The sequence below is a fragment of the Hemibagrus wyckioides genome, linkage group LG07 (genome assembly GCF_019097595.1).
Source record: "Hemibagrus wyckioides isolate EC202008001 linkage group LG07, SWU_Hwy_1.0, whole genome shotgun sequence".
NCBI classification, from domain to species: Eukaryota; Metazoa; Chordata; class Actinopteri; order Siluriformes; family Bagridae; genus Hemibagrus; species Hemibagrus wyckioides.
Window position 1 is genome coordinate 19,522,401 of NC_080716.1, and position 27,316 is coordinate 19,549,716.

The 27,316-nt window shown below is 38.7% G+C and overlaps 3 protein-coding genes across 5 annotated transcripts in view; 2 read left to right on the top strand and 1 right to left on the bottom strand.

Annotated features, from left to right (window-relative positions):
* Positions 1–1,180, bottom strand: part of hdac8 (histone deacetylase 8) — a 24,025-nt gene extending 22,845 nt beyond the window's left edge. Inside the window, exons 1-2 of one of the 2 annotated variants that reach the window (XM_058395647.1) lie at positions 949–1,180; positions 638–690 (exon numbers count right to left, since the gene is read on the bottom strand). In XM_058395647.1, coding sequence (XP_058251630.1) covers positions 638–690; positions 949–1,062 — 167 coding nt within the window. In that variant the 5' untranslated portion in view covers positions 1,063–1,180. Of the gene's footprint in view, positions 1–637; positions 691–745; positions 905–948 lie in introns of those variants that run through there. The other variant, XM_058395648.1, reaches the window with a different exon arrangement.
* Positions 1,181–1,665: 485 nt separating this feature from the next.
* On the top strand, positions 1,666–5,709 carry cnpy4 (canopy FGF signaling regulator 4). The gene is made up of 6 exons (XM_058393939.1): positions 1,666–1,910; positions 2,256–2,382; positions 2,548–2,644; positions 4,293–4,415; positions 4,662–4,779; positions 5,139–5,709. Exons 1-6 carry the CDS (start codon positions 1,826–1,828, stop codon positions 5,246–5,248), a joined length of 660 nt encoding a protein of 219 aa, XP_058249922.1. The 5' UTR covers positions 1,666–1,825; the 3' UTR covers positions 5,249–5,709.
* Positions 5,710–9,608: 3,899 nt separating this feature from the next.
* On the top strand, positions 9,609–26,699 carry ntn5 (netrin 5). Of its 2 annotated transcripts, none has more exons than XM_058396014.1 (7): positions 9,609–9,753; positions 19,124–20,517; positions 20,684–20,872; positions 22,155–22,304; positions 23,799–23,849; positions 24,132–24,212; positions 24,301–26,699. In XM_058396014.1, the coding sequence occupies exons 2-7, from the start codon at positions 19,137–19,139 to the stop codon at positions 25,053–25,055; spliced, it is 2,607 nt and encodes an 868-aa protein (XP_058251997.1). In that variant the 5' UTR covers positions 9,609–9,753; positions 19,124–19,136; the 3' UTR covers positions 25,056–26,699. The 2 variants fall into 2 exon arrangements, with proteins under 2 accessions (XP_058251997.1, XP_058251996.1); XM_058396013.1 differs by lacking the exon at positions 9,609–9,753 and adding an exon at positions 11,146–11,293.
* The last annotated feature ends 617 nt before the right edge of the window (positions 26,700–27,316 follow it).

Here is a 27,316-nt window from a genome sequence, read left to right on the forward strand (position 1 = left end):
ACAGAAACACAAGAGACAGAAAGAAACACAGAGACAGACACACACACACACACACACACACACACACACAGAGAAACACAAGAGACAGACAGAAACACAGAGACAGACAGACAGACACACACACACACAGAAACACAAGAGACAGAAAGAAACACAGAGACAGACAGACAGACACACACACACAGAAACACAAGAGACAGAAAGAAACACAGAGACAGACAGACAGACACACACACACAGAAACACAAGAGACAGAAAGAAACACAGAGACAGACAGACAGACACACACACACAGAAACACAAGAGACAGAAAGAAACACAGAGACAGACAGACAGACACACACACACAGAAACACAAGAGACAGAAAGAAACACAGAGACAGACACACACACACACACACACAGAGAAACACAAGAGACAGACAGAAACACAGAGACAGACAGACAGACACACACACACAGAAACACAAGAGACAGAAAGAAACACAGAGACAGACACACACACACACACACACAGAGAAACACAAGAGACAGACAGAAACACAGAGACAGACACACACACACACACAGAGAAACACAAGAGACAGACACACAGAAACAGACAGACAGACAGACAGACAGACACACACACACAAACCTCATATGCTTTAATAAGCCATAAGCTTCAATCAGAGAATGCACCATACTCGCCTGTGGAAATAAACACAGAACAATAACGTTACATTTTTATAAAATGAACACTTACCCCTCATAAATAAGAACAGAATGAGGAAAATGGGTTAGAGCTAGCTACATATCCTGAAGTGAAGAGTAAGTAAAGTTGTACAGAGCGCCCTCACTCCCACTACATGACAGCTGTACTGTAGTGATAACTCGTACTATTAGGGCACACTATATAGTGCGGTGGTGTGCGGTTTAGGACGTTGCCATGGTGTTCACGCTACTCACTCGGTTTGGGACTTTTGATAAAGAGTCACAGGTCTCCACATAGTCCGGGCTGTGAATATAAACCACGCTGCGTTTAGTATTATTCCCATTGTTAGAGTCCGCGCTGTCACACATTTAACACCACACACTAAAACTAATAAAGTCAGGATTTAATAAAGGAAGATAGTAACTGCTTTTCTTGAGACGTTTAAATCGAATAGCATCAACACCACCGTCTTCCGGTACGTAGTGATAGATGACTTCAAAATAAAAGCCACGCTAAAAACAGCTCTATGCTTGAAATATACAATTCATAATTTCTAATACGTATGCACATTTCCCACAGTAGCCTAATCTGTGTTAGTGCTAGAATACACACGAAAGGCAACAAACAAAGGTCTAAACTAAATTGTTTTAGCAGTCCATGATTTAAAATTGGATTTAAAAAAAAATCTTTTAAATCATATTGTTTATTTGTTTATTCACTTATCTTACGTAGCTTACGTATTTCTTATTTGAATTACATGAGTAAAGAAAATGACACGTGATTTTCAACTGATATTACTTTGCTGCGGGAAATCTTTAATACTTGAAAAAATAAACTGTAGGTAATAACCGATATTTGATTACATGCGTCTATTATTTTGTAATTTATTGTTTCCTCTGTGGGCGGAGCATCTCTGTCGACATTGTCCTTGAGATGGAACGAAGTTCTGTCTATATCTTTTATATTTATTATCAGTGTCCGGTTTAGGTGAATAGAGTAGATCTGGCAACTTCTCCCTGAGCGCGCTGTCTACAATGCGCATGCTCAGTCTCATTCTTCTTGGCTGTCGATGTGGCTGTAGCTTCTTGTTTTTTTAAAAAACCAAACAGTTTAGTACAATATAAAGTCGCCATGGAAGCTTTATCTTTATTTGTGTTTTTTATGGTTAGCTTTGCAGTAGCGGAACAGGAAGAAAGGCTTCCAAATAAGTGTGAAGGTACAACAGCGAGCTGCTGATCTGCTTTCTGATCAGTTAGACTCTGGGCTGGAGTTGGTGATGAAAGATGGAGATCAAGAAATATAGATATTTTCCCCAAAAGAAACAGCAAGAGAGATTTAAAGTGCAGATTTCTGTTGGTACTTAAAGTGAAATGTACAGGAGTATCAAACTAAACCTTACAGTAGTTTTTATCTCTCTAATATAAATCTTATCAATTCTCCTTTGATGTATGTTTTATATATATATATATATATATCCTTACAATGATCTAGCAGGATTGTTTCATCATGTGCAACGTATTTGCAGCCCTTAGTTATATGTTGTATACTTTCTTTTTGACAGTGTGCAAGTTTTTGACATTAGAGCTTCAGGCAACTTTGGAGAAGAGCGGACGCTCCAAAGAGGTCCTGGAGATCGGAGAAGTTCTGGACACTGGAAAACGCAAGCGCAAAATTAAGTACAACACCTCGTAAGTGAACCATAATGTCACTAAGTAATTAAGGAAAAGCTGAGGAAACTTGGCTAGATGAATGGCACAATTCTGGACTGTTAAATTGTATCCATATGTAATCTATATTAAAGACATACAAGTGTATGAATGCTGCTTATTTGCCTTTTTTTTTTTTATTACAAGGGAAACAAGATTAACAGAAGCTGTAGACAATATCTGTGAAGGAATACTGCAGTACAGTGTCCATGCTGAGAGACCTGGGAGCCTTCGATATGCCAAGGTAGTTTGATTAGTTATTGCCACATCCAACACAAGATTAACTAAAATTCTTCAAGCTAATCCAAAAAAAAATTACAAATTGGGTTATGAGTTAATTATCACTTGAGAGCAATTTAGAAATTATTTTCATGAATTCCAGTTTCTTAGTGTTTGGTATGTTCCCGTTTTGCTTTAATGACAGAGTACATGCACACACAGATCAGGCATAACATTATGACCACCTGCCTAATATTGTGTTGGTCCCCCTTTTGCTGCCAAAACAGCCCTGACCTGTCGAGGCATGGACTGAAGGTGTGCTGTGGTATCTGGCACCAAGATGTTAGCAGTAGATCCTTTAAGTCCTGTAAGGGGCCTCCATGGATCGGACTTGTTTGTCCAGCACATCCCACATATGCTGGATTGGATTGAGATCTGGGGAATTTGGAGGCCAAGTCAACACCTCAAACTCGTTGTTGTGCTCATCAAACCATTCCTGAACCATTTTTGCTTTGTGACGCGGCACATTATCCTGCTGAAAGAGGCCACAGTCATCAGGGCATACCATTTCCATGAAAGGTTGTACATGGTCTGCAACAATGCTTAGGAAGGTGGTACATGTCAAAGTAGCATCTATATGGATGGCAGGATCCAATGTTTCCCAGCAGAACATTGTCCAAAGCATGGCACTGCCTCCACTGGCTTGCCTTCTTCCCATAGTGCATCCTGGTGCCATGTGTTCCTCTAGTAAGCGATGCACATGCACCTGGCCATCCACGTGATTTAAAAGAAAGCATGATTCAGACCAGGCCACCTTTTTACATTGCTCTGTGGTCCAGTTCTGATGCTCACATGTCCATTGCTGGCACTTTCGTCGGTGCAAAGGGGTCAGCATGGGCACCCTGACTGGTCCGCGGCTATGCAGCCCCATACACAACAAACTGTGATGCACTGTGTATTCTGACACCTTTCTGTCAGAACCAGCATCAACTTCTTCAGCAATTTAAGCAACAGTAGCTTGTCTGCTGGATCGGATCACACGGTCCAGCCTTCGCTCCCCACTTACATCAATGAGCCTTGGCCGCCCATGACCCTGTCACCGGTTCACCACTGTTCCCCAGTCCAAGGACATGAGTGGTAGGCTGATAGCTGGGGTGTGTGTGTATGTGTTCTCCTATGACCTGGTGTAGGTTCAGTTCAGAAACGGGGTGAATATCTGTCTATCTAGCTGTCTCTGTCTCTGTCTCTGTCTCTCTCACACACACACAGGTTTGCTATCCTTCTTCCTTCTTGCATTTTAAAAGTATTTGATGATTATTTATATTTCATGTCATCAAAACTAAACTGTAAAAAAGACCCACAATATCTCAGAAAAGTGTAACGTGACATAATGGATCTCCGTACTGATAGTGTATTGTGATATTATGCAGCCTTAGGACATTTCCACACTGTCCTTCAATCAAATCTGCACTCTCCTCACTTGAATAGAAACAGCAGGTTTATATCATGCACCAGTGGTGATGAGAGGCACTTTGTTTCATCTCCAGCTGGTGATGAAAGCTGATGTAAACAGACAAGAGTATTTCTATCAGTGTGTGATAATTGGTTTGATGTGTTGAAAGTTGTGATGTTGTGTTATTTGGAATGTGTGTGTGTCTGGGTGTATTGCGCAGGGCACTAGCCAGACCATGAACACACTGAAGAACCTGGTGGATAAGGGGGTGAGGGTGGAGCTAGGCATCCCCTATGAGCTGTGGGATGAGCCGTCAGTGGAGGTGGCAGACATGAAGAAACAGGTGAAAACCAGCTACTGAAAATACCTCTAGTCATTGTCTGTTTTTTAGTTTGTTCAGTGTTCTGCTCTGTGTGAATGTGGAGCTGGGAAGTGTAAGTGTTTTTTTATAATCCACAGAATGTGTAAGCGACAATATGACAGCATGATATAGGTGTGTTTCTAACCAACAGTGTATATATTTCATTGTGAGAGTGTGTTTGAAGGTGAGAGGTGTGTGTACAAGGTAACACCTAATATTGTGTTTCAGTGTGAGACCATGTTGGAGGAATATGAGGAGGTGGTAGAGGACTGGTACTTCAATCACCAGGAGGAAAGACTGGAGAAGTTCCTGTGCGAAGCTCACGTCTTGAAACATTCGGAGTCAGGTGAGAGAAAAACACACACACACACACACACACACACACTGTGTATAACTGTGAAAAAGAATTTATTTTGGTCACAGCTTGTACATAAAAAAAATGTTTTTTTTATGTTATTGTATTCATTAATTTGTAGTTTCATGTTGATGTTATATTGATAAAACAGTTCATTATTCTGAATAATAATGTTGCACTTGTTTTCTGCAAAGCTCTTAATAAGACAAAAGAGAATAAGAATATTTAGCCGCATTAATAATTTTCTGAACATCTCTACCCTGAAAGTCCTACACAAAATAATGTAATCCCGTAGACATATAGAGTCAGACATCCTCATTATATTTATTTCTGTTTGCTCTCTTTTTCAGAATGTCTAAACGAGATATGGAAAGGAGACATGGGTGTAAAGGGATCGACTGTAGAGTCGGAGACCGAGCGAGAGGAAGATGGTCAAACGCACGACGCAGGAGAACTCTAAAAGTAGAAATATGGCTGACAAACTCCGACAGCTGGACTTTTCAGCCTTCCTTGAAATGAAAAGTTGTCCCAAAAGACCAATGTACTGGGTGGGAGAAGTGTTTACAGGAACTTTTGGATGTATGCTTGTTCTAGTTAAGACTACAGACTTCATAATAATTTACATGCAGAATAAAAGCAGCCACTTCAGAAAGAGACAGTGATAGTGTTTTAGCCAGTAAAGTATTGAATCTTAGTGTGGTCACTCGTTTGTAAAGCGGTGACTTTTGTTTGTAAAATGTTTATTATGCAAAGCTGCCAATAATGAAGTCACTCCATGTATAGTGCCTTTACTTTAGAAACTGCCTCAGTGTTATGTTCAAGATCTGAACACACACAAGCCATAATGAGGGTTTGTATTGTCCTCATTCTTCATTTGTATTATGTGTATTTTATGCTTTTGAATAAAATAGTTTATATTTACATTGTAGACTTTGTCTTTATTATATTTTTCACCTATACTTAGATAAATATAGAACATAAGTTGTAACTTGGTTTCATTCTATCCCTGACTGACAGCATTTGAAATCTTTAACTTATTCTTTCTTTCTTTCTTTCTTTCTTTCTTTTCAATGGAGTCTCCCATATTTCTGTTTTTCTTTCAGATCACAGTAAGTCTGTATCTATAGGTTTTTCACACACAGTAAGGTCTTCAGAAATGCCGGCATTGCAGTTTCTCTGTAACATGAAAAGCTGCAGGGTTTTTTTTCTTCTTAACCTCAAGAGGCAGGCGGATGAGGAAATAACTGTTTATAGCTGTTATCACATTAGAACGAACAGGAACTACTTTGTCTCACAGACATAACACAACATTAAAATGAACCATATATTAATAAAATGGTTATGGTTTAATTTATGCAAAATTGTAATCGTTTGCAAATTCCTATGGTTATACGAGAAATCAAACAAGTTGTGTTATTTGAAATGTAAGGATGGTAATATCACTACATCACTCCATCACTGATTATTTTTTTTATATGTTATCATATTGTGCTATTCCTTGTATATTATAAACTTTATGGAAATATTGTTTATCTCTCAGGATATATAATGTGTCCAGTGTGGCTTTTCTACACATATGGTTGCTATTCTTTAGGACAATATACTGTAAATTGCCACAAAGAAGATTACCAGTGCATTATCAGTGTTTTGGACCATCCCTTCTTTTTAGTTAGTACTTGTACATATTCATGTTCCTATGTGCTTTTAGGCCACCAGGAGGCAGTAGTATCCTAATGCTTTAGAATGTTTACTCTCCCATCTGATAGACTTGTCAGATAGCACTTGTATTATATCCCGCCGCTTGCTGCTCCTGGGCATATGGTTAGGGAAGTGAGTGGCCTTATGGTGGGACATTTTATAAACGTGGAAGCAGACTGACACCTGACGCTTTATGTCTATGTGCACATTTGTGTTGTGGCACAGACACCTGGTATTGCCACTTGCTACAATAGGCTTTTATTAAGAATATATAATGTGTCTTTCAGCATTATCTCATGCATTAAAGCAACCTCTTCTTGATGGAAGAACTATTTATTTGGAACATAAAGTTTGTGAATGGTTTAATATCACTATTATGTTCGAAGAATTTGATAGTAAATAATGTTGCTTCCAATTAGAGGCTTTAAGCTTTCATTCATTGACAGCAATTTCTTGGCTATTTATTCTTCTGCATCCTTTTCATAGTGTCCTAAATTGACATTTGCTCTTACATCGATGAAAAGTACAAATGTCTTTTCAACATTTCTTACATAGCGTTGAACATTTATTGAGCTTTTGTGAAGTTGAAATTTGAACATGAATTGTGGTTTTATCTATTATTAAGGCAACCCACTTCCTTTAGCTCAAGCTCAATAGTATTTTTTTTTTCCTCAGGTCATTCAGTGTTATCCTTCAGGGACTGGGGAATTCCAGTTCATTTCTGTGACGAGTGAAGCCGACACAATTTAATCCCTCTCCCCCGGGGAAATCTGCTACATCCATCTCTCTAGACACCTCGGTAATTTATCTGCATAATACAAGTGACACCTGCCAGATTTGTTTTTGGAATTAATGACAGGAAAGGACAGAATGATTTGCACTGATAAGATAAAATCCTCACTAATCCTAACCCTAGAGGTTTAGTCCTTTCACGTAATGGGTGAATGGGGAAATCATGAATGAGTCTCCAGGACTGGGACTGAGCAACAGCGTATTACGGAATGTGTGACAGAAGATTTATTTTATCTTTTCAAACTACACAATAAAATTGACTAAAACTTGCTACTTGCTAATGAATGGCACAGGGGCAGAGTGGGTATTGTTTTTGCCTCACAACTTCAAGGTGCTTTGATCCTGAACCCAGGTTACAGTCTGTGTGGGATTTCACATCTTCTTCCTGAATCTGTATGGGTTTCCTCAGGGCTCACTGGTTTCCTGCATGTAAAAAAAACATGCTGTTTTGTGGATTGCCTATTACAAATTGCCCCTGTATACACAATACAAAAGATGTATTCTCACCTTGCACCCAGTGATCCTTGGATATACTCTGGATCCAATACAATCTTGAACAGGATAAGGCAGTTACTAAAGAATAAATGAGTCGTACTTATACAAGTTAAGCCTGCAGTAAAATGTAATGTATTTTAGATTTGTAATGTGTTTAAGTTTTATTTTTTTTACCCCTCAGACACCAGGGGGAGATCTGTGGAATATTCAAATGTATTCGACCTGTTGCTCCAATAACAGGACTCAGATTAAGTCATTATTTTAGGGTTCTGATGGCATCTGACAGGATACAATAATGAATCTGTTTCCCCAAACCTTTGGACAGAGCGTGAATACAGCATTTGTTGGGTGTTCATTGTACACAGAGTAAAATAGCATTACAACAAACAGATTAAAATATGCTGCAGCAGTATACTCTTCCTACTCTTGTTACTGTCCTTTGGTGAGGACAGTGTCCAAGGGTATGAAACCAGACCAAAAGTATTTCAGTACACTCTAATGCTTATAACAGTGGCAGGCCTAGAATTGAGGTATATTTATTAATAGTAGGTGCTTAGCAAAAAGCTGTATTTTCTGAGTAGATAATAGAAAAGCTTTCCAATTCTTAAATGCTTTTAATGAGATCTCCAAGCCTAATGATCTTGATTTCCCTTATTTTTTCTTTCACATGGCTTCAAGGTTTGTTGAACAGCTAAACTTAGGTACAGAGACATTCGAATTATCCAGTAAATCTATCAGCGTTTCTACATTCTCACTCCGTGCTAAATGGAATCACTGGAGAAAAGGTAATGTTTATGCATTCAATGATTATTGATATAACATAGTTAATTAATATTCAATTATTATTGATATAGAGTAGTTTTGCTTTATGTATTTAATTAGTAAGACTCTTGGAAATGAAATATTCATATAGAAACTGTTCATGTGTTCAACATCTTTGTTTCTTTTAGCAAGTGGAAATATTTTCAGTAAAAATAAATGTATCTAATATTTCTCATTACAATATTTTATATATTAATATATTATATTATTAGATATTTTATCAAGCATTTATGTCTATCCAGATGAAATGATTGACGTTTCAAAAATACAAAAATATTTGCAAATGAACTGTTACATTCATCTTCTTTCTATAAATTGAATTACATGCAAGCTGATGTAGTAAATGATCGTGGAATTGGATAACTTTTATGACAAACAGAAATAACACCAATTGTCAATACTTTGCAAAGCTGCTTGATAAAACGCGACACACATTTTCTCATATTAGCTGGCTCAACGATTTCCAGTGAAGGATAACCGCAGCATGAGCAGGAACAAGAAACACCAGCATATGACATTTATCAGCAATTAAGTCAGGCTTTCTCCTGTTTCCCTTTTTTTTTTGACAAACTACACTGGCTCAGCTGTCCACATTAGTGATTTACTACTCATTTAATTACAGACCTCAACTTCCACATGTGATTAGGTGTGGTTTTAATTTACTAGAAAGCTTTATTTGGAAGTGCTACAGCTGACTCGATTAACCTGCAAGGACACACGTATCCGCAAGAATATGGCTGTTTTACATATATCTGCCACCCACTCAGATTGTATATGATGATGAAAAGCCATACCATCTCGAGTAGGCTATGACATGCTGCTATGATGAGATCTTCTGTGAGTATGAATACTGCCTTTCTGCACAAGTTTGTCTTCAGAAGAGAATGTACTGTGAAATGCAATTCAAAACACTGGGACATTGTTTTGTCTGTCTTTTGTAAAAAAAAAAAAAAAAAAAAAAAAAAAATTACACTAGAGGGCAAGCTACAAGCTCTTGAAAAAAAAATAGAAGCTCCATTTAGTTTCCCTCTAGCAGTGTTTGTGCTTTTCTCCATTCTATTATTCTCTCTATACTGAGATCCTCTCCTTTAGGCATGCTGTGTGTTTGTATGGTCTCTCTTGGATAACTTTAAATTGGAGTTAGAACTGAATACCAAGGTAATTGCTCTTAGATAATGTTTTCTTTGTCTAGGCATGGATTTGTTTTGATATCAATACTGTGGAATTTCCCTTCACATGTTGCATACTTTCACTGACTGGTCTCAAATGTTGTGAGAACGTATCCATGTAATTAATACTAACATCCTTCACAGTGCCACACCAATCAGCAGCTGCCCGCTACGGATTCACATTGTCATTTGCCGTAAAAGAAAAATTAGTCTCTCACTACATTGCTTGTTCCAAAACATGCGTAGCTGTTTAGCTGTTTATCTTGTTGGGGCATGAATAATTTTGAAACCAAAATGGATTTGAATAATGGACATCACAAAAAGGGAGGGGATGCAATGAGATTTATAAGTTAGTGTGGAAGTTGTGTTATAATGATCTTGTGAAATTCATTCAAACCCAGACCCTTGGATTTTTTTTTTTATAAAATTTGGTTTGTTCCACTCATTGGTAAAAATATGCACAAGCTATATATATAGAGCTATATGTAGAGAGAGACATAACAAGAAATTGTGCTGGTTAGGAGAACTTGTTTCAGCACAGTTTTATGAGCAAGGATGAGTTTATGAGCAAATTATGAGTTTTATGAACAAAGCATTTACTACAATTTTTGTCCAGGTCACAAACATGAGCCAAGAAAGTTGCCATACTTGCCTTTGCATTTGGGGTTTAGTGATCACAGTAGCTTTCATCTTCCCTTCACTTTCATGGTCTTCAAGACTCTTTGTTAGTCTCAATGTCTGGGCATACTCCTGCTCCTCTTCTCCATCACACAGTGCACCTTATTTCTACATACCCCACACATCATAGCTTGAAGTTCTACCTTGAGCCTATTGCTCTAGTTTAGTAACAGATTCATGTGATACACAATCATCCTGCCAGTTCAGCATAGTTATTATACTTGTCTTTTGTCCAAGAATATCAAAGAATAAACTGTACTGCTCTGGTGCGTTAGACCCACACACACACCTGGGAAACAGTCCTCAAGGGAAGTCATCAATCAGCTTTATGAGACTGCTCTGGAAAAGTGGCTTCATCTCTTCTCTCTCAGTTCATTTGTTTCTTTTTTCCTTCACATCTCTCTCTCTCTCTCTCTCTCTCTCGTGTATGGGCTTCAATCATGTCTGCTTACTCAGGGACTGCGTTGTTTTCTCAAGTGTTCAGTCGTTTGTGCGTTTAACTGTCACCAGAATTAATAAACACGCGCCTGTCTCTTCAATATCTTGCTGGCGTGCCCTTAACCTTAACCTACACACTTGACCGCAAAATAGCTTTGGGCAAAGCGCAAATTATCCTCTGTCGAAAACACGGTGGCTAAAATTGCGCACGCCTTTTTGTGGGTTTTCGGTTCCACCTGTTTAAAACGCGCGCCTGCAACTACAGCGTTAGCAAAGTGTGTGTGTGTGTGTGTGTGTGTGTGTGTGACGTTACGTCACGTCGACTGTAATGGGTTCGCCGCGCGCGTTGCTTGCTGTGGCACTATTGATCAAAAGCCCTATGAGACGCAGGAGAACCGGCAGCGCGGCACATGGTAGGAGTCACTATTTTGACTGTTTCTGTTATTCCTCTTAATTACAAACCACTGTAGCTGGTTTTTGGCCGGTTATGGGCTTATAGAAGAGTAGAGGCTTTAAATATAGAAGTGCAGGAGAAAGCATTGACCAGCTGATAGGTGGTGGAGCAGCAGTGGGGCAGAAGCGTCCCCATGAAGTGAATCTAACTTTGAGAAAGTCTAGCGGGAGAAGAAGTCAACTTTTAGACTTAGACATAGCAAGGTGAATACACAGACTGATTTATATATTTTTTAAAAAATGTATAAAATAAATATATTTTCCTAACGAAGAATATATACGTGGAATTCTGGTGCCATTGATCTGAATCGTTGGACACTCATCGGATTGAACATAAACATGACTTTAAACCTCAGAAAATAATAGAATCATATTAACCTGTTAAAAAATACATTTATTTCCAATTTCTGTGTTGTTTTCATCTCGATTATTCCCCTTAAGAGAATTTGTCAATAGAGAATAGTTCAGATGACTTTTCGAGACCACCCATAAAATAATCGAAAAAACCCCAACAGCAGCAACACCAATAATAATAATAATAATAATAATAATAATAATAATAATAATAATAATAACAGCTACTACTACTACTACTACTACTACTAATAATAATATTAATACCAATACGCTTATCCTCTTCTTCTTCTTCTTCTTCTTCTTATTATTATTATTATTATTATTATTATTATTATTATTATTATTATTATTATTGTTGTTGTTGTTTTTGCTGCTGTTGTTGCTGATGATGATGACAAAAAAGTCAAAGCAACAAGGCCTCTCAATAATTTTTATTACGTGAACATTGTGAAATCAATAAAGCAAACCGTATAATTTAATATAATTAATAGAGAGTGAGATATGGCTAATAAAATGAGGTGTTATTAATTACTATTTATGTTAAGAAAATTAGGCCTAATTAAGCCTAATTGTTTTGTCCAGAAATCTGAAGGTTTTGATGATTGCTCTTTTTTTTTCTATAACGCACGCGTTTATTTATGCGTAACGAGCAAATGAGTTACATGTGGCTTCTATTATTTTGTTCAATTCAAGCACTCTAAGGCACATGTGCAGGGTGAAGCCGCGATTTTCATCTTCATATGTTTTCTTCATATGTTTCATTCATTCCTCTAATCTCAAATAGGAAGCACCCGAGTTAATTAAATACCTATTTATAAAATACCATGATGGTTGTTTAAATGCTTTCTTCATCAGAAAGCTAATTATACTCTTAGCTTGATTAAGTGCCCTAATTATGAAATAGTTGTTTAAAACTATTTAGAATTTCTTGTCAGGAAATAACTGACCTCAAATAATTCCCGTTACATCAGATTAACGATGTTTGGTTTGGACACCATGTGGAGATTGTTTATATAAACTGATTAACCCTGATGGCGTCTCACTTTAAAACTATGGGACCAAACAAAAAAACACAAGAAAAAAAAGCAGTCTTTGGTGACCTATGGCCTGTGTAGGTGGCCAGCTGCAAGAGGCTGATTTTCTTATTAAAAACGCAATTTCCTTTTGCCTTCCTCTGGCTCACTTCTCCACAACGACACATGTCGGGTCACCTGATACATCCGACTGGTTGTGATTATATAGCCATAAAGCCGAGTTTTTCATTAAATGATCATTATAATGATTGAGCAGAGTTACAGTTAATTCAAATCCCAGAGCAATATCAAGGCTTAAAAACAGGGAGAGAAATTGCTGTAAGTGTCTGAAGACATGGTTTTGACGGATTTTATTGATTATGTTCTATTAGGCGGATGAGCATACGCGGATGGGTGTGATTTCAAAGTTAATGATGCTTCTTGGAAAAAAAGGCCACAGGACCCTCTTCTGAGTGTTATTAACATTTAAGATCGTAACTAACACATGTGCCTTTAAGCTTAAATGAGGTGGAACCGATGTGCAGGTCTGACAGCTCGGCCTGATTTCACTGTGGAAATGTTGTGCTTGGCATTTGTGAAGGAAGCTCTAGGGCGATTTCATGTGCATCTGTTTTTCAGTTTTTCAACACTGACAGTGGAGCGAAAACTCCCAAGGAACTTTCAATGCCAGGGCGCCTTAATCTAGCGTGGGAGAGTGTATGATCCTCTCTGTCTCTCTCTCTCTCTCTGTTCCATATGGTTTCTCCTTCAAACTTGAACCAGGTCTTTGTTTTGTTAAACTTATGAACAGTATAACTCAGTATATCGATGGCATATGCGGATTGAGAATAAAACATTTGCTTACAGCAGATGAAGGTTGAGGGTTTGTCTGAATTAGGACTTGCAAGACAGCATGAGCATCTATTTGCAGGTTGTAGATTTATGAGTCTCATGTCTGGACATGCCTATTAAGAACATTACTTCATGGAGCAAGTCTGGATCCTCTATGAGGTTTTGGCTCATATGAGAAGTGTTGAAAGGAGAGCTTAATTACAATCGACATTTTTCACATTCAGACTAAGAGAAAAACTTGCGGTTTAATGTGGTTGCTATTTGAACAGTATATCAACGCCCTTAACGCAAACCATCGTCCCATTTATTAGGAACCTTCAAGGCCACAGGCTGCGTGTGTGTCTGTATGATAGACGGGAGACACCGGCTAAAGATACGAGCGGCAATAATCCATTTTCTGAGGCCTGTCAGGTCACTGCTTCTCTAAAATTAGATTAATGCACCTGATGCACAAAGTGGCCGCTGTGTTTGGACCCTGAGGTCCTCTAGAGTTTACACTTTCCGAGGACAACTAAAACTATCAAAGGTGTTGGCAGCAATGTGTGTTTATGTGTAATTATAGAAGGTGTTCTCTCTTTTACATATATTTCTATATAGGGACTGTAATGTGTGGTGGCCTTCCTTAGTTTACTAGAGGTGAAATAATTATACAACTTTAAAGAGATTTTATGAGATGATCATTTGGCCCGCATACTCAGCCACATTAAAATGTTATGTGAATGCTCTCTGCTGCACCAAGACATTTACATGTAAGTGCAACCGTATGCATCCTCCCTGAGTATATGGGCAATGAGCAATACTGTTTTTCGTTTTTAACATTGTTACAGCGTACAAAGACTTCCCAGAATTCCAAAGTTAATTGTGAGTGCACTCTCTAATCCAAAACAATAATCTGAAACATGGAAAAACATTTTTCTTTTTGAAATCTCCAGATCTGACTTAAAGAAAACTATGTAGGACATCTGGTACAGTTTTTAACAGATATGCATATATAGAGAATGGGCAAAGATGGGCAAATTAGGAACAGAGATGTCAGGAAGAATCGAAGAAGAATATTCTAATGGAGAGTATCCAAATGTATTACAGAAATTATTCCGCATTCAAAAATGGGACTGCTGACGTTCAAGACCAATAGTTCTTTTTACAATTAATATATTAACATACAGTCGGGGTATTTTTGTGATTTGTGTTAATAAAGAAAAACACTAACTCACAGTACATATCCTGCTGGTGAAATTTACCTCTGCGCTTCTGCTTTGCACACTAAATCAGTCTTTAAAAGTGACTGAAATGCATTCATTATTCGTGCGTGTATTTTTCTGTTAAAAAGAAAACAATTAATTCGCAGCAATATATTGATACCAAAGTGTTTTCCCAAGCCATCATCCAATTTGAAGCTTTCAGGTCTGTGTTGTAATTCCCTCTCCTTGTCCTTGCACCCCTCTGCCAGCACTGTGGATCAGCTCCATGACGAGTTGTGTTAAAGCTGGACAACAGCGCCAGGACTCAGCAAACTGTCAGACAGCAAGAGCTCCTATTTAGCACGGGAAGAACAGCATAGTGCACGGAAATTGACAGGTATCCAGGTCTCTTCGAGTTCAGCCAAACCGTGTGTAAAATCGATTACAGAGAGATTGGGCAGGAGAGGGACTTGTGCGGGACCTCAATCTCGTAAATGAATAAAATAGCATATGTGGGCCTGAATGGAGCTCGTTAGTGGTCTGTAACTATGTAACCATCTTTAACTATTCTATAAAGTGGTCTTTAAACTCTTGAAGTTATGCCTATAAGCCTCTGGCGAAAATGTGCTCTCTCTCTCTATTTTTATAAGGATAGACTACTAAGTTTAGAGAAAAAAAAGAAGAAAAAAAAGATATGTTTAGATAAATAAATTAACCAGAATATACTGTAGATTAAACAGATTGTACTGTAAATAAATAAATAAATAAATAAATAAATAAATAAATAAGTAAACTCTTAATGAACGTTTTAATGCAAATCGAATTTACTTCAAAATGAATGCAAATTGCACAACAAGCTATTAAAAACCTAAACATATTTTGTAACACCATAGTATACAAACATACCTTCGTTTATGGGGTTCATATTAGGCCTAACTTGTGTGGCCCGACATAAGACTTTTATTTATGTCTTAAGATAAACAAAACTATTTTGGCCAATTTCTCCTTGACGTCGTGATAACACATCGTGGCTCTCAGGCTACAGAAGAAGCCCTTCTCATCTTCAAAGTCAGTCTCAAGTATCATCTCCTGTCTCGCACAGAGTGTGAATTTATGGAAAGTGAAGGATAAATTGTTGAAACCACATCCGCACTGCTGGAATGGCCATCAAGCAAGACCGTACTACTAAAACAGTGTATATGTGGCCTTCAGGGAGTGCAGTGGAAGTCCAAACTCACACTGCTAGATGACTACAAATCCATGGAATCCACTGAGACAAATAAACAGTATTTCATTAATCAATCAGCAATCTAATATATCCAAGTACAGGCACATCATACACAATCATGTCCTCCACACAAACACCATCTTATGTGTACATCAAGCCGTTAAAAGCTGACATGTCCCTGCTCACTTTCTGTCCAAACTTACCATCTTACTCATCAGGCTGCTGATACAGAGACGCCACTGAGATATCCGAGAGCTAATTAATCAGACGGTCAATTAAAGACCGATGAGTTTCTGACAGCGGTGTCGCGTGTTTCTCTTCGGCCGTGTCGCAGCATGACACATGCAGATGGACAGTGTTGCCAGATTGAGGCGTTTAACCTGAATTGACAGTATATATACGTTTATATATAGATGTTTTAATACTATTTCAGGACAAATCCTACAACAAGCAAAAGACACCTCTACAATAATCAAATAGTTAAAGAAAAATCAACTGGCATAACATGTGAGGAAAAAACAGACAGTAGTTCAGCTGTAGGAGTCTCTCTTGCTGTTTATTTAAAACACGCATAAATAAAGGCAGCTCCCACAAATGGGAAAGTTTAACAGATTTTTGTATTTTTAGATTTACAATTTTTCTATAATTTTATTTACCATCTTCCGTCGTGTTGCTTGTCTGCATTTTCGTAAGCAAGCAATTTCATGTAGCTGGACCTTTACCAGTTGCAGTTTAATACCCTTGTTTTAACGGTTTCTGAGTTATAAATGCTCTGTAATCATTTATATGCGCTGCCTTTTGCCTGCTAAAATCAGAATTAGAGAAAAACTATACTATAGTACTATACTACCATACTTTAGCATATTTCCTGTGTACTTTTTTTCTGTACATTGTTTTCGATTGCTGATAGTCCTGGAATAAGGAATGAAAAAAATCAAGACTATTTGGCAACCCTACATATGTCTGTCTATCCGTCTGTCTATTTGTCTGTCTATCTATCTGTCTGCCTGTCTGTCTGCCTGTCTCTCTCTCGCTCTCTCTCCTACTGGGCCCGTTTACACAGGCCTGCTGACTCTGCTGTCAGTGTCACACGCTTGTTAGGACATTAACGCCGTTTAGGAATAGTCCGAGAACGATAGGAGCAGGTGATAAGGCGAGAAAGAGAAGAGAGAAATCAGCATAACTTTGGGACAGCGGTTCCAAAAAATGCTCCAAAATAATGGATCACATACAGCTGAAAGACGAGATCTTATTTTCTACTTTACAACTAAGGCTTTGTGTTTAGCTAGTTGCATGATACAAACGGCACTGCACATCTACAGCCAAACATAGATCATATATAAACTTTCGGAGAATCTTTGCCAGGAGCTGAAAGACAACAACAAACCTGGGACTTTCACAAAAGCAAGTATCACAGTATCAGATTTGTTTGATGAAAAGGGAGAGGTGCATACAAGCTTCTCTTCTTATGAAATTATATATGTAAAATATATTTTAAATAATTTCAGGGGGAAAAATACTATTTTGGAATGTCATTATTATTTTAATAATAGTTATATTGTTAAGTTATACTGGTAATATCTAGTATGTGGGAAGTAGATCTTTCTGAAAAAGACTATACATATAATTATATTCTAAAGATGTTAGTGTCTTCTTTATATTACTTATTACTTATATGCCTTGCCATGAATTTCTAATGTTAAAAATGATCTAAACTAATATTGTTTTGAACTTTTAAATATGTTTCCTATGCTAACAGTGCTAAAATATAAAGCTTAAAGCATTGTACAAAGAAGTAGGCAGGATCTGACACACTGCATTATTAGGTTTAAATCTTTACTATTTTTGGATGTGTGTGTTCATTAAAATTAATAAAATTGATCAAGGCTGTGGAAATGTTCAGTGTGAAACAGACAAACAAGTAGAGGTTTTTTATGACCGTGGTATGTGAGGTTGTTTTTTTGGCATGTCTGCCTATCTCAAGGTAGTATATCAAAATGTTGTGAAAAAATTGGCTTCACTGTATGTCATGCCTGCAGGTGACAAGTACTAAATAAATGAAAAGCAAGGAATTTAGAGTTAAACAGGAGACAGAGACTTGTTTGCACATAGCCGTAAAGAGTGTTGCTGCACCACGTTCTGCTTTAAGAGGTGGTACAGTAAGTCCTACGTGCCTTTTCACATAGTCTCACTGAATCTGCCACTCAGTTTTCTCATTTAATCTCCATTTCCCCTCTTCTTCCCTTGCTCCCCAAAGCCAGCTGTCCAAGTTCTGTGTTGTTTTTGCCTTTTACCATTTCCTCTTTGACAGGCATTGCAAAACATTTTAATAAGGCATGGTGAAATAACCACAACATCTTGAGAACAGGACACCAAAATATGTCAACTGCATGCGTTCCAAAATTCATCATAGACAGAATAATATAGAATTGGTAATATCAGTACACCAAGCTACTTTACAAGTTCATGTTCTGGATCTAGAAAGTAAAGCAAATGTCACACCATTTCATTGCCTCTGTGTCCTGTATTTATAAGTGCCACTTATATTTACTGCTTTTGCACTCTGTTTCTTTCTACAACTCCCATTTCTCTAAACTATTAAAACTCAGCCTATTTCTTACTTCCCCACTCTCAAGCTTTCACTCTTCCCTCGATCCTTTACTCTATGTACCCCCAGGTTTGGATTAGGAATGGGAAAGTGACTATAAATTTGATGAATGGCGCAGGGGTTGGGCTCGTAAGACAGCTGTTCCCTGTACTTTTTGACATTTCTCATGCCTCACACATTCGCTTGCCCTCATTCCTTTTTCATGGGATCTTACTTCTGAGATGTCGAGTCAGATATGTTTTAAAAGGGTGCATCAAGCTAGAACCTACAGTGCCGAAGAAAATGCAAGAAGCCCCCCCACTGACACACTGGCCACTGATTGGTTGGTTAGTGTTTCCTGTAAAATGGTCGACATCTATTTTGTGCCATGAATGGGGATGTTTTCAATTGGGCCACAGATGGTGCAGGTGGAGAAAATGTGTTGTAATGCTCTCAATCTTGAGGTTTTATTCTTGTGTCAAATAAATCCATTCTAATCCTTTCCTGTTATGATCTGACCTGTTCGTTATTAAAGAAATACCTTCTTTCTCCTGTTGCTTTCTCTGTTGCAGGCCTGATGACATCATGCTCCAGTATCACTCCCCTCCCTCCCTAGCCCTTTCTTTTCTCTTTTCCCTCTTTCTCAGTTTCTTCCCTCACTCATTTCTCTCCCCTTCTCTTTCTCAAACCCCTCTTCGCTGGAGCTCACCTCATGACCCGTGTTACCACCTGGATGGGCGTGCACGCCACTGCCTGTCTGATTTTATTAACGCTGCCTATGGTGTGCCTGTAAAGGCTGAAGACCTGCATCAAGGGACTGAGAGAAACATCAGCACGCTGACTGACCTTCATAATCCCCATAATCTGACCTGCTGGAAAGCTTCAGAAGGTTCAGTCACTGGGGATTGGACTTTTACTGTTCCGCTAGGCAGACGCTTTGAGGTGACATACATCAGCTTACAATTCTGCCAGCAGGTGGAGCCCACTGATCCTTTCTCCATTTCTATCCTAAAGTCAATGGACTACGGTCGTAGCTGGCGTCCCCTGCAGTTCTACTCCAGCGACTGTATGGGGAGATTCGGCCTTCCTGCTCAGTCTTTCGCTCTTAGCCGACACCAGGAGACTGAGAGTCTGTGCTCGGATCCAAGGCCCTTGCAGAAACACCGTGGTGGGGTTGTTTTGGCTTTTTCCACTCTAGATGGACGTCCTTCCTCCTCTGATTTCGAATACAGTCCTGGTCTCCAGGACTGGGTGACTGCCACAGATATCAGGATAGTGTTTCATCAATTACAGGGAAAATCAGTCAAGCAAGACAATAAGCAATATGAAGTGGGCGGGGTTCTTAAATGGCCAGTGAGGTCATTTGATGAAGTGACTCAAGATGAAAAGCGAAGAGTAGAGAATGAATGGATTAAAAGTACTGAAATAAGGAGACCCAGGAAAGAAGAAAAACTAGAAAAATTATCAAGAAGAAATCGCAACAAGAATTCCTCACAAGAAACTGGACACAATGTGACCCGCAAACAGATTGAGACTCTAGAAATCAGAGGAAAAGGACGAGCCCATAAGAAGGACGTACCTCAGTGGAAGCCATGCCAGGATGGTGTGTGTGATTGGATGATAGAAAATCAGGGGCAAGGTTCTAAAAGGAAGGAGTTAAGGAAGCGGCGAAACAATGCAAGACATGAAAGATCTCGTTCCAGATTAAGAAATAAAGTTCCCCATCACCACACACCATCCTCACTCTCGACCCCGCACAGACTTCCTCTTGCTCTCTCTGACATCCAGGTGGGTGGCAGGTGCAAATGTAATGGCCATGCGTCCCGATGTCGGCGTGATGACAAAGGCCATGCAGTATGTCAATGTGAACATCATACAGCTGGACCAGACTGCGATGTATGTGAGCCGTTTTATTATGATCGGCCATGGCAACGAGCTACGCCCACCCAGCCACACCCGTGCGTCCGTGAGTTATGATTGCTGTGTGTGTCTATGTTTTTGTCTACCATGATCTCATATTGGTTTATTGCTCTTTAACTAATAAGCTGTTTCAGGAACTCTGAATCATGTAATATATTACATAATAATTCCTTTACCCATGACCCTCCTCTCTCCTTCCCTCTTTCTCTCAGCATGTCAGTGTAATGGCCACTCCAATAAGTGCAGGTTCAGTATGACACTGTTCCAGGAATCTGGCCGGGTCAGTGGAGGAGTGTGTTTAAAGTGCAGACACCATACAACTGGACGCCACTGTCAATTGTGTCAGAACGGATACACACGTGACCACAGCAAGCCCCTCAACCATCGCAAGGCCTGCCAACGTCAGTGTGTGTGTGTGTGTGTGTGTGTGTGTGTGTGTGTTTTTACATGTTTGTGCATGCCCATAAAAAGGCATAATATATTTAAATGAGTATGTAATAGAATACAAATAGATTATTTGAAATGAATAGAGAAATCTTCACATGGCAACCTGGCTAAAACTAGACTTTCATCCAAATGAGCAGGAAAAATATATATGAAGGTCACAGGTCCAAAAGACTACATTCATTAAAATGGAAATAAACACTGTGGTGTAAATTAAGCTAGATTTGGTTTTGTCCTAAAAATCTAAAAACAACTTTAAAAAAATGAGGCAAACAGGTACAAACAAAAATAATATCTGCATGGTTGGGATGAAAGATCTTTATTTTTCCATCCATTTAAGGTTTAGACAGATGCAAATACAAATATCTGGAGCATTAAACAGTTCAAGCCATGTCCACTTTGATTGAAATATAAATTCTGATTCACACACAATATTCAGAGCACTAAACTCACTTTGGGTTTAAGTTCAAGTACAGACACAGATAGGGATATTTGGAGCAATTAACTGGTGCAGATAGTGGCAGTGTGTTCGTTACCTGATGTTCAAACCCGTGTGTGTATATAAGAGAGAAAGCATGGGAGTTTTTTGTCTATGTTATGGCTACACTTTGACTGCTGGAATGTGCTCTGACATTTGGCCTTTGCTCTCATGTTCGAGGCATGCTTATAGAAGCTTTCAGTCCTAATATAACTTCACACTGTGGGCGGCCTTTGTTGGAATCTCTGATTGGTTCACTCATAAGTTAATAAGAAATTAATAAGTTGAAATTAAAGCAAGAGTTGTACGTTGTATCATCTAAAGCATAGTCATATATATTTTTTTTAATTTTACCTAAATGTTTCAGGTCGGATAAAGTGGATAGATTTACGTGGTTGTCCTCTTGAGGCTGGCCTGATTATTGAAAACACTTTAAATTTTTTTGAGGCAGTTTGTTTGAATGAGTGCAGGCTGACAGAGCTGCTTGGTTAAGTCTGCTGTTTTTATAGCCACTTTTATTTCTGCTGCCTTTAGGAGGGTTTATGTTACATTGTTTTTTTTTTTTTATCAATCTCCCACATTTATATGACTTCCTCATGAACTCCTTTCTTAGAAAATGTGGAAAAACATCATACTACAAAATGTAGGTCACACCAGTGGAATAAGAATGCATGTGGATGTTTTATTTTCACTTTAATTTCTGATGGTTTCTTTTCTTTTCTTGTCTCTCTCCTTTTCTCTTTTCCTCTTCATTACTCCAGCCTGTCAGTGCCATCCTCTAGGCGCAGTGGGCCGATGGTGTAATCAGTCCACAGGCCAATGTCTCTGCAGGGAGGGAGTTACAGGACAAAGATGTAACCGTTGTGCCCCTGGATACAAACACGGCCACTCACCCCTCCGGCCTTGCATTCGTAAGTGCCAAGAATCAAACCCATATGCTGTATTTTAGCACAATACTATGCCAAGCTGATAGGATAGGATATATATCACAGACAGTATAGATCACATTTCAGTGAGACTATATAGTCAATCAAGTCGATTGCGGATATGATTGTTCCCGCCATACACTACTATTTCAAATGACTTCTAATTCCTGTGTTGACATTGACTGCTCTTGGCCTAATTAAGATTAATTGTTTAATTCACATATTGGACACCACAGCTTACCCTTTCATTTGTTGCTGTGGGATATAAAAGAAATCCCAGCAAGTTTCCTCTTGTTCCTGTGATTAACTGTGATTCCAGACAAAGCTCAGAACCTCCTCTGGCCTTTGTTAGTATGCCTGAGATCTTATTCACCTGGTAGTCAGCCTTTCCTGGATTTACAGACTCTTTATTCTTACTGATGTTGTCCCACAGAGTGATAATCTGTATACATTGCTCTGCCAAATCTAAGCAGTAGATGCGGCGACACTTTTAAATCTCCACTCAGGTGACACATACAGAAGGCACCTGTTGCAGCACTCAGGCGAGCAGCCAGTGTCCCTCCTGGGTTGGCAGGCACATAATTCTTCACTAGTAAGGGCTCAGTGAAAGACAAGCTTGTTTGTTGTTTTACTGGGCAGGGTCCGACTAAGTTATTTATAACCAGAGGTCTTCTCTCAGGCCACAGTTTAAAACTTAGCTAAGCCAAGCACCCATGAAACATTTGCCACTTAATACAGAACAGGAAATGTTCTCATCATTCCACACTCAGAAACTGACCTGAGCTGTATTATTAGTGTGACACTGACAAAACTGTGGAGGGTCTTTATCTTGCATGCCAGGAGTTGTCCTTAAGCGAGCAGAACATTCATGGCACAATGAGACATAAATCAATGTGTGCAGTTATTTTTTACAAGGCTCATATTGTAACAGGATGCAAAACCTCATTGGTGTAAAGCCACTGTTGTGTAGGAGGTCATCAGCAAATGAAACATATATTACCGTAGCTATATATCTAAACTGACTGCATGAACATCCTGTGTAGGGTATGGAGCTGCTCATGGTGACATGTACAAGCAACTAGAGGAGGTTACAGTATGGGGGCCGAGGTGAGGGATAAGGTGTCACTGCCCCAGTTGTGTCAGAGCTATGGGCAAAAGGACAAGTCCCAGAGATAATATATGGTTGGCCCAGAGCTATAGGCCTTTCATGGCTAAGTGTATTAGCGTATGTGAAATTGAGTCGGAAAGCAAGAGATAGAGAGTAATATAGAAGGAAATAGCATGCACGCATCCGAATTCTGGCATCTGTGTAAAGACATAGACACATGCAGATGCATGATCAGTATGCACTAATGAGCCACCACTGGGATTAGAGAGCTCACACACACCAGCGAGGTGCAAAAAAGCTCAAAGACTAAATCAAAGGCACACAAATAAACTTGTCAGTGCTTGCTATAATGAGCCTCTCTCTGTCACCAGGCATCCCAGAAGCTGCTCCAACCCCAGTATACCAGCCCCAGTATAGCATAGGTGAGCTATATTTTGTTTATATTTGAATTGCTACATTATCACTTATTTGCAAAACCTTTAAAGGATTGTACCAATATATCACTTTTGTAAAACTTTTTTTGTTCTGTTGGTGAATCATTATTTGCTGATGTTCTATTAATTGTTAACTGCTGCCACCTTGTGGACTGTGTGTGTGTGTGTGTGTGTGTGTGTGTGTGTGTGTGTGTGTGTGTGTGTAGTGTATGTGTCCTGTATATATCTGAATTTTTTACATCATCTTTCTCTGTCATCCACTTGTATCAGACGAGGAGTGCCTCTCTTATTGCCAGCCTTCTCTAGCAAAAGTCAAAATGAATTTAGAGACATTCTGCCTCAAAGATTATGGTAAGAGTTCATGGTCAAAGAATAAAAAATTGAAATTAATCTAAAACTATTTTTCTCAAATATAGTCAACTCTCTCTCTCTCTTTCAGTGCTAAAGGTTCAGGTTAAAGCTAAGGAGCGCTCTGGTCCCTGGTGGCAGTTCACCGTGTGGGTGCAGTCTGTTTTCCGTGTTGGATTGTCTCAAGTTAAAAGAGGTCTCCAAACCCTCTGGATTCCTGATCGTGATGTCAGCTGCGGTTGCCCCACCCTCCAAGTGGGTAGGACATTCCTCTTAATTGGTGCAGAGGAAAACAGGAGGGGCTGGGCCCCAGGAGAGAGGCGACTGGTTGCAGATCGCTCCACCATGGCCCTGCAGTGGCGAGAACATTGGAATCCCAAACTAAGGGGATTTCGTGGCCAGGACAATAGGGGAAAGTGCCGTCCACACACAAACTCCACAACGCGGACACAATCCCTTCTACACACACATGACGAATACATCCCACCACATCTTGAGAACTTCCAGTCTCAAAGGCTGCATACTTACCATCAGATATCTACAAAGTCTGAAGAAACTGTCCACACACCCTCACACAACAATGCGCCCAACAGACATGAAGATAGTACAGACACACAGGACATACAAAGACAGCTTGATTATGACAGAGACAAATTCAAGAATGTTGATACCCAGAAATTGATGCAGGAAACACAGCATCCTCCATCTGATGCGTCATTAAAAACTAGCCCATCTAATGAGCCTCAACAGTTCCACACGACCAGTTTGCCTACATCTTCACCAGTGCTTTCTGTAACACATGGACAGAAGGAAGAAAGCTCAACGGTAACAGAGAGTACCCGTTAAACAACTAATAACTATGATGGAGTTAGTTATGCAGTACAAATTGTCAGTTTGGCTCTTTACTAGAAACATCATCATTACCCCAGTCCTAAAAACTGGAATACACATTAACACACGGGTTTAGCTTAACATAAATATAGTGATATTTGGTTGATTAATTAAGAATCAGCATTAATATTTGCCTGTGTTTTAAAGCATATGTTAGACTGACAGAATTTGGTGTGATACTTGATTTTATACCAAAGTGCTGTTAAATTCATCAACACGTTTTGTCAAAAGGTGTTCCATCGTTTTCTATAACAGCAGCTCTGACAATTATACTATAAAATATCATCTTTAATTCAAACCACAGGTTTATATCCATGTGTTCATTTGAAAGCATTATCATTTCACAGAACAGAAAAATGTATAATTAGATACGTTGGAGGAGAGTGCATTTAACATGAATGGTGTTAGTGCTGTTTTAAACCATGGGGCAATCTTCAGCACTCTTACTCATTAACACAATAAGCTATGTGAGTTTTTTTCTTATTAACCTCAAGAAAGAGTGAGAGAGAAAAAGAGGTTGATGAGAGAATGACTGTTTATAACTGCTATAACGTAAGTTATAACAAGAACTTACTTCTTTTGCAGACGTTCCACAACATCCATTGTAACCAAACTGATGTGTATATATATATATATATATATATATATATATATATATATATATATACACTAATTAAATATATATATATATATGTTCAAACTTATTAGCACCCCACAATTAGCCGCTAAAGTAGCTTTATGTTCATGCAGCAGTAGAGTCAAAATTAGGAAGGGGAAGTTTGGGGAACTAAATGGCTGTAGAGGTTAAATTGAGAGTCTACCTAGAATCCTCAAATAGTCATTGGGGAGGAGAAGTGCTTGTAACGGCTTGATTAAAATATCTGCCGTGTGAAAGAAATTTACTAAAGTCTAAACAGCAACTTTAAAAACATTTCTGCCTTTTTCATGTCTTATCACCTGTGAAATCTGTCCAGTTATATAGTTATATAACTATATAAGCTGGTATGCACTATATTGATTGAATGTGCCGACTAAAATTATTTATTGTAGCTGCCCCCAAATAAATGTAAACATTTAATATAAAGAGTGTGTTAGTCCTTAATACACTTGCATGTTAATAAAATCTGTGTGTCTAAGAGCAAGCCCCAGAAACGTAATACTTACAATTCAATAACAGAGACCTATTGTACATGACACATTTAGATATATAACACATCTAGAGAAATATAGCTTAGAATAAAAGCAGTTGTTCAACAGTTGTTGGCCTGACTCTGAGGTTGTCTTTTGTCCTTAATGTCTAAGAAGACTGACACTGACGCTCCACTGTTCCAGCACACAGGGCCAAACATGTGTGTGACTTGTTCAACAAGCCTGATGGAAAACTGGGATGCTCTGACTGGTCTACAAAATCACTAGACTTCAATCATGATTGAAAGGAATAATCTCAAAACACTTTTGACAACCTTACCTGACAGAATTGATGCTGTTATTTAGGCAAGTAGAGGCGTAACCAAGCCTTAGGAAAGAAAATTACATGCCTGAGACGTTCCTTTGGTTGTAACTGATCTTACAGAAGCTATTCCTTCTCTCATTAAAGTGGTAGCTTATAAACTAATACCTGTGATAGGAAACAAGATAGACATAAATTGTGATATATAATATCTTGAATGTGATTTTTATATATATTTTTCGCTTGTCTTTTGATGTGAAGTTATTAGTGACATTTCAAAATGGTTCACTAAAGAATTCAAGAAACCCCCCAAAGCTCCAATGTCAAGTGATCATTTCACAGTCTGAGAAAAAGCTTACAAAGCGTGTTTGTCCTTGGTAAAAAAAAATAAATCGCTTAGGAAACCAGCAGTTCTGAATGATTTGACATGTGGTATTACAGTGAACATATTCATCAAGATGTGTTCAAAGAAACATTTCACCCAGAACATTTTTATTTGGCATGTTTATATCAGTAACATGCTAATTTGCCAGTATTCAATATTAGACATGTTTGATGGGTTAAAAGTTATTAACCTCGCACCTCCAGGGTTGGGTGTTTGATTTCTGCCTCCACTCTGCTCTGTGTGCGTGGAGTTTGCCTGTCCTCTCTGTACTTCAGGGTTTCCTTCAGGTAGTTTTTTCCCTCCCCCAGTCCAAAGACATGCGTTGTAGGCTGATTGGAATCTCTAAATTGTCCACAGTGTGTGAATAGGTGTGTGTGCAGT

Bases quoted from the DNA above. Each gene is read 5' to 3' on its own strand.
- ntn5 (XM_058396014.1), top strand. From the start codon at position 19,137: ATGCTCCAGTATCACTCCCCTCCCTCCCTAGCCCTTTCTTTTCTCTTT. The intron at 23,850-24,131 runs GTGAGCTATATT...CACTTGTATCAG, and splicing joins CCAGCCCCAGTATAGCATAG to ACGAGGAGTGCCTCTCTTAT. The intron at 24,213-24,300 runs GTAAGAGTTCAT...TCTCTCTTTCAG, and splicing joins ATTCTGCCTCAAAGATTATG to TGCTAAAGGTTCAGGTTAAA.
- cnpy4 (XM_058393939.1), top strand. From the start codon at position 1,826: ATGGAAGCTTTATCTTTATTTGTGTTTTTTATGGTTAGCTTTGCAGTA. The intron at 1,911-2,255 runs GTACAACAGCGA...TCTTTTTGACAG, and splicing joins GCTTCCAAATAAGTGTGAAG to TGTGCAAGTTTTTGACATTA. The intron at 2,383-2,547 runs GTAAGTGAACCA...TTTTATTACAAG, and splicing joins AAAATTAAGTACAACACCTC to GGAAACAAGATTAACAGAAG.